The sequence below is a fragment of the Phaenicophaeus curvirostris genome, chromosome 2 (assembly GCF_032191515.1).
Source record: "Phaenicophaeus curvirostris isolate KB17595 chromosome 2, BPBGC_Pcur_1.0, whole genome shotgun sequence".
NCBI classification, from domain to species: Eukaryota; Metazoa; Chordata; class Aves; order Cuculiformes; family Cuculidae; genus Phaenicophaeus; species Phaenicophaeus curvirostris.
The window spans coordinates 107,334,498-107,351,749 of NC_091393.1; the positions used below are offsets into that span (position 1 = coordinate 107,334,498).

Below are 17,252 nucleotides of genomic sequence, written 5' to 3' on the forward strand. Positions count from 1 at the left end.
ATTGACTGGCTCGGCACTGATGGCGCCACAGCTTCTGTGGCCTCTGTCAGCAAAGCCCCAGATAGATGGGTGACCTTGGACAAGGATAGAGGTAGAGGTGGGGGCCTCCCAGCTTGCTGTTACCTCAGCCAGAATTCAGCAGGACCTTCTTTTCCTGCCTGGTGAAAGATCACAGAATCATCAAAACTCTGGAAAAGACCTCTAAGATCATCCAACCACCAGCCCAACACCACTGTGCCTACTAAACCGTGTCCCAGATTGCCACGTCTTCACACTTTTTTGATCACCTCCAGGGACAGTGACTCCACCACTGCACTGGGAAAAGATGCGCCACCCACTCAACTGTGGTTTGCACATCCCTTCTCCATCACTACCTCAAAAACCACAGTGCTGGTGTGGGACAGGACACATGTCCACCCAGTCCCGCCTGTGTGGAGTCTCTGGTGTCTAATACAGAGGTTGAACACACGCTGCCTTCCTCAGGAACAAAGTGGAGGCAGCTGTGTCCCTCATCCCCCTTCCTGGCCCTGGCTCTTCGCACACTCCAGAGAGACCAAGCGTTTTGGGGGCCTCTTCCTCTCCTCTCTCCAATCTTGCTGATGTCAGCACTGGGCTCAGCAGCTTTATTGTGGGGAGACAGGCACCAAGCCATCATGTGGCCTCTCCCATTTCCTAAGAAACCAGCTGGGGGGGGGTAAAAAAAAAAAATGGAGAGAGAGAAAGGTAAAAAAAATAAAAAAAGAGGGAGGGGAAAAGGTTAAAAAGATTAAAACGGAAAGCCACAAGAAAGGGAGGGCAGAGTGCTGGAGAGCCCAGCTGTGACCAAGGACCACCACTACACATCATCCACGTGGACAAAATTATAGAGGAGCACTGAGGTTGCAGGCAGCAGAAAGGATGATCCTTGTGGGGCTGGCATGGCTCACCCCACTGTGCTCCATCCCCAGGCTCAGGGGGACTCTGTGGCATGGAAGCAGCCAACCCCACCACAACACCCTGTCCCAGCTGCCACCGTGTCCCCTGTGCCACAGCGCAGGGGGTGCTTGGGATGCATCACCAGCTGGAAGGGAAAATTTCTCTCCTTGCATGGAAAAGCATGGAAATCCCAACCTTGGGAGGTGTTCAAGGCCAGGCTGGATGAGGCTTTGAGCAAACTGATCCAGTGGAAGGTGTCCCTGCCCCTCGCAGCAGTGGTTGGAACTGGATGAGCCTCAAGGTCCCTTCCAGCCCAAACCATGCTGTGATTCTATAAAAAATAGAGGGATGGCTTTTGTAGCACAGTAAACAAAGAGGATGATAAAGGATCTGCTCCTGGCTAAAGCAGGGTCATAGAATCTTAGAGGTCTTTTGCAACCTTTTCTAAGATCATCCAGTCTAACTGTCAGCCCAACACCACCGTGCCTACTAAACTGTGTCCCAAAGTGCCACGCCTAAACAATTTTTGAACACCTCCAGGGATGGAGACTTCACCACCTTCCTGGGCAGCCTGTTCCTGTGCTTCACTACTCTTTCAGTAAAGAAATTTTTCCTAATATCCAAGCTAAATGAGGTGCAACTTGAGGTCCTTTCCTCTCATCTTATCACTTCTTACTTAAAAGAGACCAGCACCCACCTCACTACAGCCTCCTTTCAGTGAGCTGCAGAGGGCAATAATGTCTCCCCTCGGCCTCTTCTCTAGGCTAAACAAATCCCAGTTTCCCTGGCCGCTCCCCATAACGCCTGTGCTCCAGACCCTTCACCAGCTCCGTTGCCTTTCTCTGGACACAATCCAGAGCTCAATGTCTCTTTCAGTGACCCTAAGCATCTACAAACTTAAAGAAAAAAAAACATCCAACCCCCCTAAAAACAAACACAAAAAACCTCAAGCAAGACCAAGATCCTTTCACTACATCTTTTTAATTGCATCGACACCCAGAAATACACAAAAGGATACGTGCCAAGAGCCACCCATCAGAGAGAGGCTTCCTTCCATGGTTGGGTCTTACTTTCACACTTCTCTCACTCAAAAAAAAAAAAAAAACAAACCAAAAAAAAAGGAAAAAAAATATATAAGAAGAATTGCACTGGTCGATGTACAAACACTGCCTTCCCTTTTCACACATTCGTGGGTTCTACCGTGACAGGAGGGTGACACCCCGGAGCTTGTCCTGACATGGCTGGAGCGGCTCCTTAGAGAACAAACAGTTGTACAAAACAGTACGAAGATTTTTTTTCTCGCAAACCTACATCTCCTGGTTGAGGTTTTTTGCGTCTTTTTGTATTTATTTAAAGTTTCAAAACTAGGGTTTGGGTCGCTAATGGCTTATATCTTTTATCTACAGTAAATTCAGCATATATTTGTATTTTTAGGAATGTGTAAGGCATTTTGGTAAGTTGAGCGGTAAGGTCTAGGTCACAGACTCATCAAACAGAAGTCCCTTCTTTCAAACTGTCCTCTTCCCCCTGAAGAAGGAAAACAGAGGTGGGTTACTCAGCTGTCTCTCTTACAGCAGATCAAGCATCAAAGCATTTGAAGGAGGGCAACTAGGCTGGGGAAGGGCCTGGAGAACAAGACTTAGGAGGAATGGCTGAGGGAACTGGGATTGTTTGTCTTGAAGAAGAGGAGCCTGAAGGGAGGCCTCATCGTTCTCTGCAGCCCCCTGAAAGGAGGTTGTAGTGAGGCAAGTGCTGATCTCTCCTCTCAAGTAAGAAGTGATAGGATGAGAGGAAATGGCCTCAAGTTGTGCCAGGGGAGGTTTTGACTGGATGTTAGGAAAAATTTCTTTACTGAAAGAGTGGTGAAGCACAGGAATAGGCTGCCCAGGGAGGTGGTGGAGTCTCCATCCCTAGAGGTGTTCCAAAAACAAGTAAACATGGCACTTTGGGACATGGTTTAGTAGGCGTGGTGGGGTTGGGCTGACAGTTGGACTGGATGAGCTTAGAGGTCTTTTCCAATCTTAATGATTCTAGGTTTCTATTTCACAGGTGGGCCAGGTCCTGCCTTCTGGGCAGGGAGAACCATGACTACCACCTAGTGTGAAACCAAGGCTCCTCAGAAAGCCACGAGATGGTTTCTGGCAGCACCTTGCCTCTGGTTTTAAATCACCACCGGACACACGCTTCCCGTGGGCCAGTGCAGAGGGGAGGGATGGCTGTGGCCACCACAAGTACCGTTTCATGAAGCTGTTCTTTCAACTTCTTCACCGTTTCTCTCTCTTTGGCCAGTTGGTCCTGGGTAACCTTCAGTAGCTCCTGTAGTTTGGTTGCTGCCTGGCCCAGGTCCTTCGTCATTTTTTTTTCTTTTTCAAGTCTTTCCTGCATGGGAAACAAAAGAAAGCATCTGCCTGAGCCTCCCTTTGCCATCTAGTGATCCTCCCACTCCAAAACACCTCAGCTCTACACAGAGCCACCTCAGCGGCCACAAGCTACAGAGGAGCCAAGCATCACCACACCAGCTACAGCTCACTCTGGCTCCCTGGAGATCCCATGGGCTTAGACAACTTCATGGGAGCAGAACCGTTTCCCAATCTGTGAGAGCATCTGCTCAGAGCATCACCCGTACCTTGACCAACGTGGAAGAAGTGGCTGTGACTTGCAGTCATTTACCTTGCTGCGTGATTCAAGAAAGATAAATCACAGAATCGGCCACAGAATGGTTTGGGTTGGAAGGGACCTTAAAGATCATCCAGTTCCAACTCCCCTGCCATATGCAGTGGGAGGCGTCCCTGCATCATGTTGCTCAAAGACCCATCCAACCTGGTCTCGAACACCTCCAGGGATGGGGCAGACTTCTCTGGGCAACCTGTGCCCATGCCTCACCACCCTCACAGGAAAACATTTCTTCCTAAGATCTCATCCAAATCTCCCCTCTTTCAGCTTAAAACCATTTCCTCTCATCCTATCTCTGCACTCCCTGATCAAGAGCCTCTCCCCAGCTCTCCCATGGCCCCTCTCAGTACTGGAAGGCTGCTATAAGTTCTCCCCAGAGCCTTCTCTTCTCTAAGCCGAAAAATCCCAGCTCTCTCAGCCTGTCCTAGTACTAGTATGGTCGGTGCTCCATCATATCAGATCATCTCGGATCATCTTTGTGGCCTTCTCTGGACTCACTCTAGTAGATCCATGTCCTTAGTCCTGCTCAGACATGGCTTTTGCTATTGTGGCTGAACACCATGGACAAAAGAGCAGGGCAGCCAAATCACCTTGAGCTGCTGGGCCTCCTCTGTGTCTGAAGCTGCTGGATTCTCAGCCAGCCTCAGTTTTTCCAGCTCTTCTTGCAAACTGCGTGCTGAGCTCTGAGCCTGAAAGAGAAACACAGACTCAAGCATACAAGCGTTTCAGGCACCTCCTGCAACCTGCCACGTGCAACCCCTGGTGGGTCTGCCTTTGGCAAAGAGTCAGGTTATACAGCCACTATGCATTGCTTTTGCTGATGCAGCTTCCACCAGGAAGATGGAATTTCTCACCAGAAGCACCGTGAAACCCAGCTAAAGCCATTACTCCTCAACCCAGAGAGGCTGCGAAAGGCATAATTCAGGGGGCCAGCAACACCATGCAGCTTTAGCACAGCTGCCATAAGACATCCTCCAAATGCATGAGGGGTCTGAGATGCAGACAGGGATGGGGAAAAACCTTCAAATGAATTCTTCAAATTAATTCTTGGGCTTCATTAGCAGCCAAGAACCTGTAAAGGCTTTGCAAACCCTCCTTGTCCGCACCTACCTCCTCCAGCTCCAGTGCCAGCTTTTGCCGCAGCACTTGCTCCTTCTCCACCAGCGTTTCGTTTTGCTCCAGCTGGGTTTTCAACTGTGTTGAGAAAAGAAGAAAATGCCCAGAAATACAATTAGAAAAAGACCCAAGAGGTGACCTAGTGTCACCAAGAAAGCTGGGCTAGGCAGAAGAAATGAAAACTGAGACTTTCCCAGAGCACCAAAGGGAAGTAAGTGCTGGCATCCTCTCTCCGGACAAAAGCTGGGAGGAGGATGATGGTGAGAGCCTGGGGCTTGGCTTTGTGCTGCCAAATGTTGCCTGCTCCTCAGGCAGCACCAGCTGTGAGAGGCACCTCATAGCAGAGGATGGGCCTGGCAGCACCCTGTGTGTGGACGAAGGCTCCACACTTAACAGGATTAAAAAGGAGAGACAGAGCCCAGCTCGTGGCAGCACTGCCGCCAGCAAGAGGCATTAGCCTGAAAGGGAATACCCGCTGCTAATACTCTCAGCCAGTAGATTTACAGAGATTTATGGAGCTTCTGTCACCCTAATCCCCACGGGGTGGGAAGGGATCCTGGCGCAGCTCTGCTGGGATGTCCCCTTCCTCTGAGGAGACCCAAGCCCCAAACCCAACAGGGTGTCATCGCATGGTAATGTTGGCCCCAAGGCTTGGGACATCCCCTGCCTGCCCCAAAATCCTGCCAGCCTGATGCCGTGATGGAAGGCTCCCACGGGCAACAGCCTCACTGGTGACATGTTCCCAGCGGGAATAAGGGATATGGTTGAAGGGACTGGCTTCCACCAGCACACAGGATGGGAGATGACATAGCTGTGACAGCCCTGAGCAAAGCCATGTGTGGCTCCCCATGCAGTTAGAGGCAGTGAGACAGGACACGGGACAGCGTTAGGGGCTGGTGCCTCCATGGGCAGCAGTCTCACCACCCTAACCTCGAGGGGCACAGGCTCATTGGGGTCAGCTTGTAACCCCACTACTTCTCCATCCTGCACATGGCTTTTCATCTCCCTCAGCTGCTGCCTGACCTGGAAGGAGGACAAGCAAGCCTGGCTCAGTTACACATGCCCTCGCTGCAGCCATTAAAAGTCACAGAAAGACAAAGTTTGACAGCTTTTTTCCTTGCACATGAGCCAAAACGTTTGGACAACCACCTCTGTTTCTGCTAGAGGCAGGATGGCGATACCTAACCTGGCCAGTGTGAGGCACAACAGCTCCTGGGGGTGTGGAGCGCACACTCCGGACTCATCTGCCCCCCTTTGATCACTTGGCACCTTGGTTTAAAGCACCTGCTGACAGTCAGCACTAACATATTTGAGCTGTTAAATAAAGCCACCGAGACAGGGTGGCAGGTCCCATTTTGTCATCACAGCTAGAATGGATGGAGAGGCAGGAACCTGAGCACAGCCCTGCCCTGATAAACCCCACCTCACCACCTAGCTCCAAGCTAGAAACGTACCTTGGTCAGAAGAAAGGGAAGGTCGCTGGATGAACACAAATGTGTTCCACACTTACAATCCTCCGCCCATCTAACGTGATTAAGTCTAACGACAACCCCATGCCATGCTCCCTCAACAGCAAGGGGCTGCATTGGCTTGCTGAGCAACCTGGATGGTAGTGGCTGCAAGGCTGGGAAGCACCATGGCACCCAAGGGAAACCATACTCCTGACTTGCTCCACTCTGAGCAGCTCTGAAAGCCAGTGATACTGCTGAGGATTTTAAAATCTGTCTCCTGAGACTCTCAGAATCAAAGTATGGATTTAAAAACAAAAGCCCTCATAGTTTTGGCAGGTCTGTGAGCTCTCCTGGCCCTATATCTCAGTCCTCTCTCCGACCTACCTGCAGAAACCCAGCCCCATCCTTCAGCTCCCCATGTGGCCCCTAAGATGGGTTGCACAACCTCAGTCCTTCAGTCCAGAGTTGGAGGGATAGATGCTTACGGCACCCAAGCCCCTGCCCCAGGGTGGTGTTGGTGTATCCAGTTTCCAGTGGCTCGGTGGCTCGGTTTTTCTGCTGCATGCCAGCTTGTGCAAACCTTGCTGCTCTCCCTTCCTTCCCACCCCCAAGACGGTAGGAAAGACAGGCAATAAAAATCTCCTTCTGGGTCTCAAATATACCCTCTGGATGAGTCTGGTGCCAAGCAGCACTGGGTTTTCCCCATGCACTGGCTGTGCCTTCCTTCCCTCTCCGAACCCACACGGAGGATGCCCACCCCACAGCTGGATTTGCAAACAGCAGGCAGAACAACGAGGTACCAGCAGGGCAGCTCCAGGGGTCCCCCCCTTACCAGGGCCAGCTCCTTGCTCTGCTTCTGTGTTTCTGTCTTCGCTGCCTCCAGCTGCTGCTGGGACTCCGATAAGAGCTGCCTCAACTGTCCAGGACAAACAGAAAGAAAAGTCCATTTATGCACTTGGTTTTGGAGCCCTTTGGCCCAAGGAAGCATTTTCACAATGCAACATCTTCTCAAAGAAGCCATGGTGGGATCACTGGCTAACCTGCCTGCTGAAATCTGCTCAGACAGAGAAAGATGGCTGTGAGATACCTGTCTCACCTGAGCCACAGCAATCCCACAGGCCACTGACAAGCAATGGGCACCATCTCCACACAGATCTCCCAGTCTCATCACCTCCAAAAATGGATCTCCTGATTTTAGGTGTCTACAACCCAGACTGGAGCAAAAATCTGCATTGGTGCTCAGGAATATGATTTAATAGCGAACAGGTTTGATTGGACTTGATGATCTCACAGGTCTTTTCCAACCAAACAATTCTAGGATTCTATAATCCGTTTTCTCCTGCTTTGCAAAGCTGGGGATCCCCACCAAATTCCCAGATTGCGGATGGGTGGTGAATCAGGCTCAGAAGAAAGAAGCTTTTAAGAAGGTAACGGCTGCCACACTTACAACTTCAACTTCTTTTGTGTAGTTTTGGCGTTCAGAGCTGGCTGTCTGCAAGTGATTTTCCAGTTGCGTTTCCAGGAGAGAGGTGTATTCCTTTAACTGGATTAAAAGGGAGGAAAGCAGGAAGGGATTGATGGTTTGAGGTCCAACACATCCCAAACACCCCATGGTTCAAGACTACCTCCTCGAAGGCAAGCCAGGAGATGGGTCCTGACTTAGCCCAAGTGCAGCACACATCCATCTGCCACCTTTTCCTGTACCCAAAAGCCTTACCTGATCTGTGCTCTGCAGATCTGCTTTCAACTTCTCCACTGTGTCTTCAAGGGATTTCAGCTGGAGTTGCGACTAAGCCAGAAAGGATCAAAGATCAGTGACAGCATCTCATGTGGACATTGAACATCTTTTGTTAAACCAAAAACTGGCCAGTGTTTCACTCCCACTTCATCCTATACCCAAGTGTGGGACAGACCCAACACCAAAGCAAAAGCTTCACAGTCTCCTCTTCCCAGGAAGGACAAGTCCAACACGCTCAGGCTGTAAATCATGGAGCAAGTAACAGCTTTTGCCTGCACGACTTCAGCTGGCTGCAGGCAGCTCTCAACACTCGAGAAACTGGCACCAGCCTCAGTGCAAGTTTCCTACTGAAAGCGCCTTTGGTTTGGAAGCAGCGAGGCAGACTTTCCAATGAAGTGTCATGGGCTCTGCTATTAAGAGAGGCCAAGCTCTCAATAAAAACACGGGGTTTACATTTAAACCTGGACTGACTTTTGAAGAGGTCCCTATGGTTGCTGAGTTTTTTGGAAAGGAGGAAGTCACGCCTTCTCCACAGAGAGGCAGGACTGCTCCAGGACCTGCCCTAACCACCAGACGTTCATCCCATCACGCACACCCTGCTGCCAGCACACCACCAGCAGCCACGTCATCCCCTTGCAATCCTACACCAGTGCCAGCACTGCAGAAGCCAGCAACCGGCTGAGAAATCAAAGATCTCTTGTACAAGAGCTCCCCCACCTCCTCCCTGCAGCCTCAGTTAACTTCCAAACCCTATGTGATGGATGGGGAGCAGCCAGACTATGGAAAGTCAACTTCATCCCAGTTCTGTGTTGAAGAGGGAGGAGATAACTTAAGCCTGCTTTGCAGAAAAGGCACAGACAGCCAAGTTCTCCTAAACTCCAGCTAAGTCACAAGACCTCATGAAACATGCTCCCCACTGAATCCCTGGGCAGCAACAGCTCTCTGGCAGCTGCCAGGCGGCTTTTCAACTAGGAAAAGTGGTACCCAGAGCTACACAGACACCTGTATCCAGAACTATGTGCAGTATGTGGCTTGGACCTCAGCTCTTTTCTGAAGGCTCAACCCAGGTTTTCAGAGCACACCAAGTTCTCCTGAAAATGGGAGCCCAAGAGCCCTGCACACGTCCTCCTCCCATCAAGCCAGCTTCCACCAGGAGGGCTCACCCCAATTTCCAAGCATCAGAGCCTAATTACTGAAGGAATTATGTGGTTTCCCAACTACCATGCCCAAACTGGGCAGCTGCAACCATTCCTTCAGCTCCACCAGCAGGGACGACACACAGCAGGGGAGGAGGTGGGATCCAGGAGGTTTAGCTCCTACATGAGGTAGGCTTCTTGTCTGCTGGTCTGGTGACAGGAAGGGTGGATTTGAGGAGAAGACAAAGTTCCTGTGTCTCAGAGTTCAGGGTTGGCAGGAATAGTTAGTTTAGAGTCACCAACTGATTTATATCCGAGTCTCTCTGCTCCTGTAAGTCCACCGACAAACCCAGGTGTGCCCCAAACACGTACCTTTTTGAGTTCCTCTACAGACGCCGTGAGCTTTGCTTTCCACACCTGCTCCTCCTCCTCAACACTCTTCTGCAGGTCTTTCAGCATTCCTTCCTGTTGGTAAAGCCTCAGCTGAGCCCAAAACTCCCCCAGCCCTCCCAGGCCAAGCAGTGTTAGGGTTGGAAGCCCTGGAATACACAACACCTCTCCAAGGATTTGGGCCAAAGAACTGAAGACAGAATTAGGTGCCCTAGGTGGGACTAGGGGCTCCCAGTTCCTCAGCTGGCTCATCTGAGCCCTTGCTTTGCCGCATTCCACCACCACCAAGAAGATTTTCCACACAAATAAGCTGAAGAAGAGCTCTAGAAATACAGGTTTCTCCTAATCCCATCTCACTGGCAAATAGTCTTCCAAACTGCAGCCCCCAGCCTACTGAGAGATGCCCACCACAAGCCCATGGGCAGCCTGGGGCTACCAGAAAACCTCTTGAGAGATTTCTAGTAGAAGGCCAACAGAGCACAAAGGGCTGTAGCTTACCGTCTCCGCAAGGATAGCTCTATACTGCTCACATTCTGCTTGTAAAGTGCTTTGTGCTTCTTCTGCCTCTTTTAATTTCAGTGCTGAATCCTGAAAAGAGAGGGAAGGGATGCAGAGAGAGGTGAGGAAAAGAAAGGAGTGATCCTCAGGCATTCTCTCATCCATCCACTTTCCAGCCCCTTCACTTACTGGGGCTTCTGTTGTAACTGTCTGCTGCTTTAGCACATCCACGGCCTTCTCCATAAACTCTTGTAGCCATGTGTTATAATCCTGAGATGGGAAAAAAAGAGGACAAGGAAGAAAAAGGACACTTAGACATCTGTCCTTCCCATGCGATGGAGGCTTGAGGGGATCCGAGAGACCCCATACCCACCTGCTGCGAGGACACAGTGACTCCAGGGAGGGCAGAGAGCAGCGTCTGCTTGGTTCGCATCTGCAGTGCATCCAGTTGTTGGGCCAGCTCTTCCTGTAGGAGGAACAAACTAGCATGGGATGGAGGTCTTGAGTGCCTGCTGGTCAGCCTGCCAATACTGGTCCTACATTTCTGTGCCTACAAGGGTGAGCTGGCTCGGGGAAAGCCAAGAGGGAAAACTGCTGCTGCTGAAAACCACAAAAACATCCCTTCCAGTTCACCCATCTTCCCAGTTCCCTGACTATAACCCGTACAGGGTCACACAGCCCTCGGGACTGACTTTGGAGAAGCTGGCAGGAGGCCTGGGCCAGCACTGCTCCCAAGAGCAGGCAGGGAACCCAGGGCAAGCACCTTTGGTGGATTGGAGAGGACAAATGTTTCCCTTACTCCAGTATCACTGCTAAAGGCAACGCTGGGTTCACCTTTGCTTTTGTGACAGCAAGTAGTTTCTCCTCGCACGCCTTCTCCACTGTGGTCAACGCTTCCATTGCTTTCCAGTTCTTCTCGCGAAGGTCCTGCCGAGATCACACACAGAATGCAATAAGCCACACATCCCACCAAAGGCCACCCAACTGCTTGTTGGCACTGTGGAAGATTTCAAAGCCTCTGCTCAGGAGAATGGGATGCAGCCTGCTGCTTTCGTCAGGCATCTTCCATCCCACTGCCCATGTAGGCCCCTTTTCCCTCCATCCTTGCAGTGGCCCAACACATTGCATCTGTCCAGTGGTGGCCTTGAGGGAGCAGAGCAGAGCTGGATGGAACCAGGAGCTCCAGAAGCAGCCCTGGGGATGCCTAGAGCTGCCTGGAGGGGAGAAGCGGAGGGCTGCATGGTCGCCTCCACACAACTGATACCACCTTGTAGCAGAGAGATAAGGAGCAGAGGAACAATGATGTGTGAGTGACCTCTGCTAAAGGATTGCCTCAACCCTGCCAGGGTAGGATTTGCCTGGCTTACAAGGTCCTAAACCTCCTGAGAGAACAAGGGACAGACACCCACACCCAAACAGCTCATCACCTCAAACTGCACAGCCTCCCGGGGGGATTCTTGCTCTCTGGCAGGTAAGACAATGCCTCTAGTGCTCCATGGGGCTGCACCACAGCGCCATCAGTAGCTGACTATGATGGCTTGTCATTCCCCAGAGATAGGGGTTTTGGAGGAAAAAAGTGTGAGCAGCAAAAGCTGAGCTCAGTTCATCAACGTACATTGTTTTTCATCTTCTGTTGCTCCACCGCCTCACGCAGCTCTGCGGCTTCCCTTTCCAAAGACGAGAGCTGGTCCATCTTCTCCTGGAGCCTGGAAAGGCAGGATGCAGGAGTGAGTCTCAACATCCACCTCCCTCCCAGGTAGCAAGCTGTCAAGAAGGGGACCACAGCCTTTCCTGTCCCAGTCTGCTCTGGGATCTACACACAGTAGAAGGAAGAGGGAGCAGAACAAAAAACTATGGCCATGGCAATGCTGGAGTGGGATCTACTTTTCTACCAGCTTATCAATAATAACAATCAAGTAGCTGGCTGGCAGCACACCCAGGACAAGAGGAAGAAGTAACCTGATCCAAAGGCCACATATTCTGGCTTACGCAACTGGAACTGCTTCCAACCTACTCCTGTTCATGGCTTGTTAGGCTGAGATAGCGCACAGGTCTGCATTTTGAAAGCATCATCCTACTGTCGTGAGTAACCATAAATGAGGGCTACCAACCAAAGGCCTCGGCTTCCCTCCACACCCTCAGATCCATCAACTGCCCTGAAGGGAGCCTCAGTTCAAGCAGACCTTCCTTGACAAAAGCCACCCAATTCTCTTGGGGTCCCAGGACAACTGAACAGCTGCTCTCGTTTAGAGGAATACTGGACGCTCCCTGGCAGTGGGGGCATCTGAGAAATCCTCCACCTGTGCAGAGCCTGAGCCTTCTTGGAGGCATCCAGCACATGGACAAGGGCAACAGGCACAACTTGTGACACAGGAAACTCCTGTTAGATGCCAGGAAACCTTTCTGCACCAGTGGGAGAGACTGTCAAATACTGGAACAGGGACCCAGAGAAGTGATGAATCTCCTTCCTTGGAGACACTTGGAAACAGCTCCAAAAAAACTGTTCTAGTTCACCCAGCTTTGAGAAGGGGGTTGGATCAGAGACATCCCACTCCCAGCAAACATCATCAGAACCTTCTGATCTGCAGGACCAGGCAGCCTCCATGTGGTTGCCATCAATTAAACTCTCACTCCAGAATGGATTGGCCGTTATTTGGGACCAGATCTGGAGCCAATTAATATTTTAAACAGCTGTGTTGGCCAGGATTGACCTTGTCTTCCCAGATTCCCAGTCCCCAAGCCTGCCTAACAGAGAGAGCAGGAAGCCCACACCCACTGGGCTCAGTGCCCGGGGAGGCCTGGAACACACAAACAGCAAGCTGGAGGTGCCATAGCAGTCCCTGTGTCCATCTAAACCCACCTTGACTGCAGCTGCTTCATCTCTGCTTCATTGGCTGCCTGGAAGAGAGAAAGGACTTTGGTTACGTGTCCTAGGCAAGGGATGTGTGTCAGCCCTTTCTGTGGCATCCCAGAAAGTATTCCAGAGCAAAGATAACACAGCTACTATGTTAATACGGGGCAAAGTCACTTGCTTGAGTGGCGTAACCCCCTCTCCTCCCACCCCAATTAAACAAACATGGGACCTGCAAGTCTCTGTTTTTTTCTGCCTCCCTCATCTGGCCTGCCTCCAGCAGAGCTTCGATGGATTTGATCCTCTCCAGCAGCTTTGTGTTCTCTGAGCTGGCATCCTGCAGCTTCCCCTTCACATTGTCCAGCTCCAGCAACTTGGTTTTAACCTCTGCTTCAGAGCTCAGCAGCTTGGCCTGCAGTTCTGTTGGAGGAAGGGATAAGAAACACAGTAAAGTACATGCAAACAAATCTGGAGACTCCCAACCCTGCCCATCCAGGACCCTTAGGCAAAGAAGCCTGGGCCATGGATGCTTTCAGGAAGCACAGAGAGGGCAGGCAGGGATGCAGGACAGCATGAGAGAGGCACTTGGGTGGCATCACAGGGAAGAGACCTTAAAGATCTTCCAATTCCACCCCCCGCCATGGGCAGGGACACCTTCCACTGGATCAGATTGCTCAAAGCCTCATCCAATCTAGCCTTGAACATCTCCAGGGATGGGGCATCCGCCACTTCTCTGGGCAACCTGTTCCTAGGAGAGGACCATGGAACAGCCCCACATCTTGCTGGCAACAACGCTGGGCAGCCCAACTCAACCCTGGGTCTACTTGTCCTGCCCCAACCATCCCCATCAAGGACCTGGCCCTGAAAGGTCCACGTCCACCTCACAGCTCTCCCTGTCCAGATCCAAGGTCCTCACCAGCAATGCTCTGCTGCTGTCCTTTGGCTTTTTCTGCATCTGCTAACAGGCTTTTGTAGCTGCTCTGAGTTTTGCGGAGCTCATCGCTTACTTCCTCCAGCCTCTTCTGCAGCGCTGCCTCCATCTCCCTTTGGGAAGCCTGCAGGGCATGAAGAGATGGCTTTCTGTAGTGTGCCAGGCACCCCGGCCAATTTGAAGCAAAGCTCTGTGCATCGCATAACGTTATTTTTAAGCTGTGCTTCGGGGGGTCTAAGTCATCCTTCCCCCGTGCTCCCCCTGTGCATGAAGTATCTTGCCTCACGCTTGCGTTTTATCATCTGCCAGCCCTCAAGTGGGAAGCAGACGACACCCGAATGTCTCAGTTCTGGGCCAAGACCAAAGTCATCCTCCTTCTCCAGAGAGCTAAGCTCTGAAAAAACTCTCAAACCCCTGGTGCTAACACAGAGCCTCAGCCCGGCAGGAAGAGGTACTGCCACGGTGCTTAGCAGGACAGAGACACCCAGCCACATGTTTCCATATGTAGAGGAATTTTCTCTGCGGTTTAGGCCAGGGAAGACTTTTTTTTTTTGTTTTTCCATCTTAGAAAGCAGCAGGGAAGAGGCCTGAGCAAGGCAGGAGCTTGGAGAGGAAAGGCAGAGGAGGAGTACAAAGAACATGCTTCCAGCCAGCAGCTCTACAGGTATGAGTAGCACCCTTGCAGATGGAGACATCGCTTTGCATGGAGGGGACAGAAGGAGGTAAACCATCAGCTCTGTCTGAGCTGATGCTCAGAAGCACCAAGAAAGATGGACTTCTCCATTTTTTAAGGATTTGACCCCACACCCTCAGCTCAGAGCTCCACGTGTGACTACAGAGCACATTCTGCCCACAGGCACCTTAAACACATCACTGGCTTTACAGTTTCCAGCTAGTGTGATCTTTTTGATTAGTATTAAGGCCTGTAGGAAGTTTACAGTCCTGGAGAAGGTCTCCTAAAAGCATGCCTAGAACCTGGTGTTTTGAGCTAGGAAGGTGGCTTCTGCCCATGTCACCTCCTTGGCTCCTCGCCTGCAAAAGCAGCAGGGGTCAAAACCAGCCCATCCAAAAGATGTGCATCCCCAGGTACCTGAAAATTAAGACCAAGGATATCGAAAGCCGCTTGCTCTAGGGGCACCTCTACAAAACCATCTTGGCACACACAGATAAAGGTGTTCACAACACCCACTTCATAAAGGGGTCAGAGCAATTCACAGACCACAGCACGTGTGGGAGGAATGCATCACATCCCTCACCCTGTCTGCCAGCCCTAGCGGAAAGAAGTGCAAGTTCCTGGATCAGGGATACCTGGGATCAATGCTCCCAGCTCCTGGCTTAGCTGAAGGCCAGCAGGAGTGTTTCCTCTCAGCCCAGGAAGATGCTCTTCCCTGTGTAGGAACAGCCTGCCTGCTGGCAACGCTGCTCCTGCACTGACAGTGTGCTCAGCGGCTTCACTTGGGAATGTCTTTTAAACACCCCAAAACCCCCAAACCCAGCCACACCCTGGTGACAACAAAAAAGCCACAAGCTCTACCTACTGCACCATGGAGGGAGAGGAATGGGCTTAACAGCTGAGTCAAGAGAGAGCACCCATGCCCAAATAAGCACAGGCTGAGGGGGGCAGTGGGCTTCCTCCCTCGCCTCAGAGTATACCCAGCAGCGTGCACCATCTAAGTCCCCTCCCAAGTTCACACCAGGCTCATGAGCTTCAGAACTGAGCAAGAAGAACAGTTTCAACCTGGACATTGTGCTCACTGGGCTTTGCTGGTGGTGCTGCAAGATGAGCGCATTGCATGTGACAAACTAATGAACAGGAGGAAGTTAAGAGGTCTGCAAGGACAGCCTGCTTTCCAGCCATGGATATTCATCTCCCTCCAAGCTCCTTCCATGGCCAAGTCCACAGATCCCATGCAATTTAGCCACCCACCCCATCCCTAAGAGTGGAGCAGGATTGTGGGCGCCTGCCTGACCTGCAGCTGCTCGATCTGCTTCTCTGAGGCCACCACTTTGATCTCCCAGCTCTTCTTCTGCTGCTCCTCTTGCTGCAGCATCTCTGATTTCTCAGACAGCTCTTTCATCAGCTTGTTGCACTCCTGCCGTAACTTGGCCAGCTCAGCGTTTTGCCTGCACCAACAAAAATGGGGTTATTTTAGCCAGTCAAGCATCTCAGATGTTACTAGCGGGGGAACACATCCTCCTGTGGGCCTGCTACAGGACTTGAAACATCTCAATGGTTGCATTCGCCTGTTTAGGACACGCCTGGTCCTTCAAGGAGGGGGTGGAAATCACTTTTCAAAAGCTGTGTTTCAATCACAGGAGACATTCCTTTCTCATGAAGTAGAGGACGCAAAGATCTCTGTTCCCAGACACAAGAGGAAACACTCTAATCAGCTGAAGTCAGGTCTGTAATTATTTTACCGCTGTTAATCACCAGCCATTTCAGACTCCCTATAACAAAGAGGGTAAAATTCGTTTACCTGGCTCCACCGGACAGGTCTCTGATCTCTGCAGCATTATTCCCATCATATAGCCAGCTGCATTTCTGAAGTTTTAAAGTATGCGCTCCCCTGAGGGGGGAATTGTGACAGCACCTTCTGTTCCCCTCCAACCCCGTCCACTGCCTGTGGGCTCTAGCATCAGCATTGGTGACCCCAAAGCAGATAGGGTTTCCCCTCCTCTTGGCACAGGTATAAACACCCTCATTTCTAGGCCCCTAAAGCCCTTTGGCAAGCTCTTCCTCACTGCCTCCTCTACATCCAGCTAGTTGAGGTGCCTGTGGAGGCCCCGGTTGATGGAAAGCCAACCCCCGGGTCTCCCAGAGGGAAGCCCCAGACTCTGTCCCCAGTCTCAGCATTACTTGCTCTCCATCTGGCTGGTGGCTTGGTTGAGGGCGTCCCTCAGAATGGAGTTCTCCTGCTGCAGGCGAGCCAGCTGCGTGTTGGGGCCATTTTCCAGCTGCTCCTGCAAGGTCCGGATCTAGAGAGGCACAAAAGAAGTTAATGCTGCTGCCAGCCCCTTTGGCCTCCCTGTGAAACCCATGTGATGAGCAAAAGAAGCAGGCAACACTGTGGAAGTGTCTACAGATGCTGAGAACCCCCAGAGATCACAGAACCAAAAAAGGCTGGAAAAGACCTCTACGATCATCCAGTCCAACTGTCAGCCTAACACCACCGTGCCTACTAAACCGTGTCCTGAAGCACCACAGTCCAGGAGCACCATGAGGTCTCTCCCCTCCCCACGGCTCTGGTCATATCATACAATGTTCTGGGTTGGAAGGGACCATGAAGGTCATCTAGTCCAACCCCGCCATCTCAGACTTCTCCAGAAGACCACACCTCTGACACCAAAAGCCACCCAGCAGCCAGAGAAAGAAAGCTGTGGAGCACATTGCGGGGCTCACCTTGCCCTGGAGCTGCTGTGTTTCACTGACGTGGTCCTGGTAGCTGGCCTGCATGCGTGCCTGCACCGCCACAATCTCGCGCTCACGGACGAGCAGCTGCTCCTTCAGTTTGCCCTCCACGGCTGCTGCCTTGGCCCGCTCAGCCGCCAGTTC

The 17,252-nt window shown here is 51.6% G+C and overlaps 1 protein-coding gene across 3 annotated transcripts in view; it reads right to left on the reverse strand.

Annotated features, from left to right (window-relative positions):
- Nucleotides 1-1,879: 1,879 nt before the first annotated feature.
- RRBP1 (ribosome binding protein 1) overlaps nt 1,880-17,252 on the reverse strand; it is a 28,406-nt gene continuing 13,033 nt past the window's right edge. For 2 of the 3 annotated variants that reach the window (XM_069850335.1, XM_069850336.1), the window contains exons 5-24: nt 17,100-17,252; nt 16,557-16,675; nt 15,670-15,823; nt 13,685-13,823; nt 13,001-13,188; nt 12,778-12,815; nt 11,533-11,623; nt 10,752-10,844; nt 10,291-10,383; nt 10,107-10,187; nt 9,918-10,007; nt 9,402-9,494; nt 7,873-7,944; nt 7,603-7,698; nt 6,988-7,071; nt 5,635-5,727; nt 4,699-4,782; nt 4,179-4,277; nt 3,151-3,294; nt 1,880-2,442 (exon numbers count right to left, since the gene is read on the reverse strand). In XM_069850335.1, coding sequence (XP_069706436.1) covers nt 2,404-2,442; nt 3,151-3,294; nt 4,179-4,277; nt 4,699-4,782; nt 5,635-5,727; nt 6,988-7,071; nt 7,603-7,698; nt 7,873-7,944; nt 9,402-9,494; nt 9,918-10,007; nt 10,107-10,187; nt 10,291-10,383; nt 10,752-10,844; nt 11,533-11,623; nt 12,778-12,815; nt 13,001-13,188; nt 13,685-13,823; nt 15,670-15,823; nt 16,557-16,675; nt 17,100-17,252 — 2,043 coding nt within the window. In that variant the 3' untranslated portion in view covers nt 1,880-2,403. The remainder of the gene's footprint in view (nt 2,443-3,150; nt 3,295-4,178; nt 4,278-4,698; nt 4,783-5,634; nt 5,728-6,987; nt 7,072-7,602; nt 7,699-7,872; nt 7,945-9,401; nt 9,495-9,917; nt 10,008-10,106; nt 10,188-10,290; nt 10,384-10,751; nt 10,845-11,532; nt 11,624-12,777; nt 12,816-13,000; nt 13,189-13,684; nt 13,824-15,669; nt 15,824-16,556; nt 16,676-17,099) is intronic. The other variant, XM_069850337.1, reaches the window with a different exon arrangement.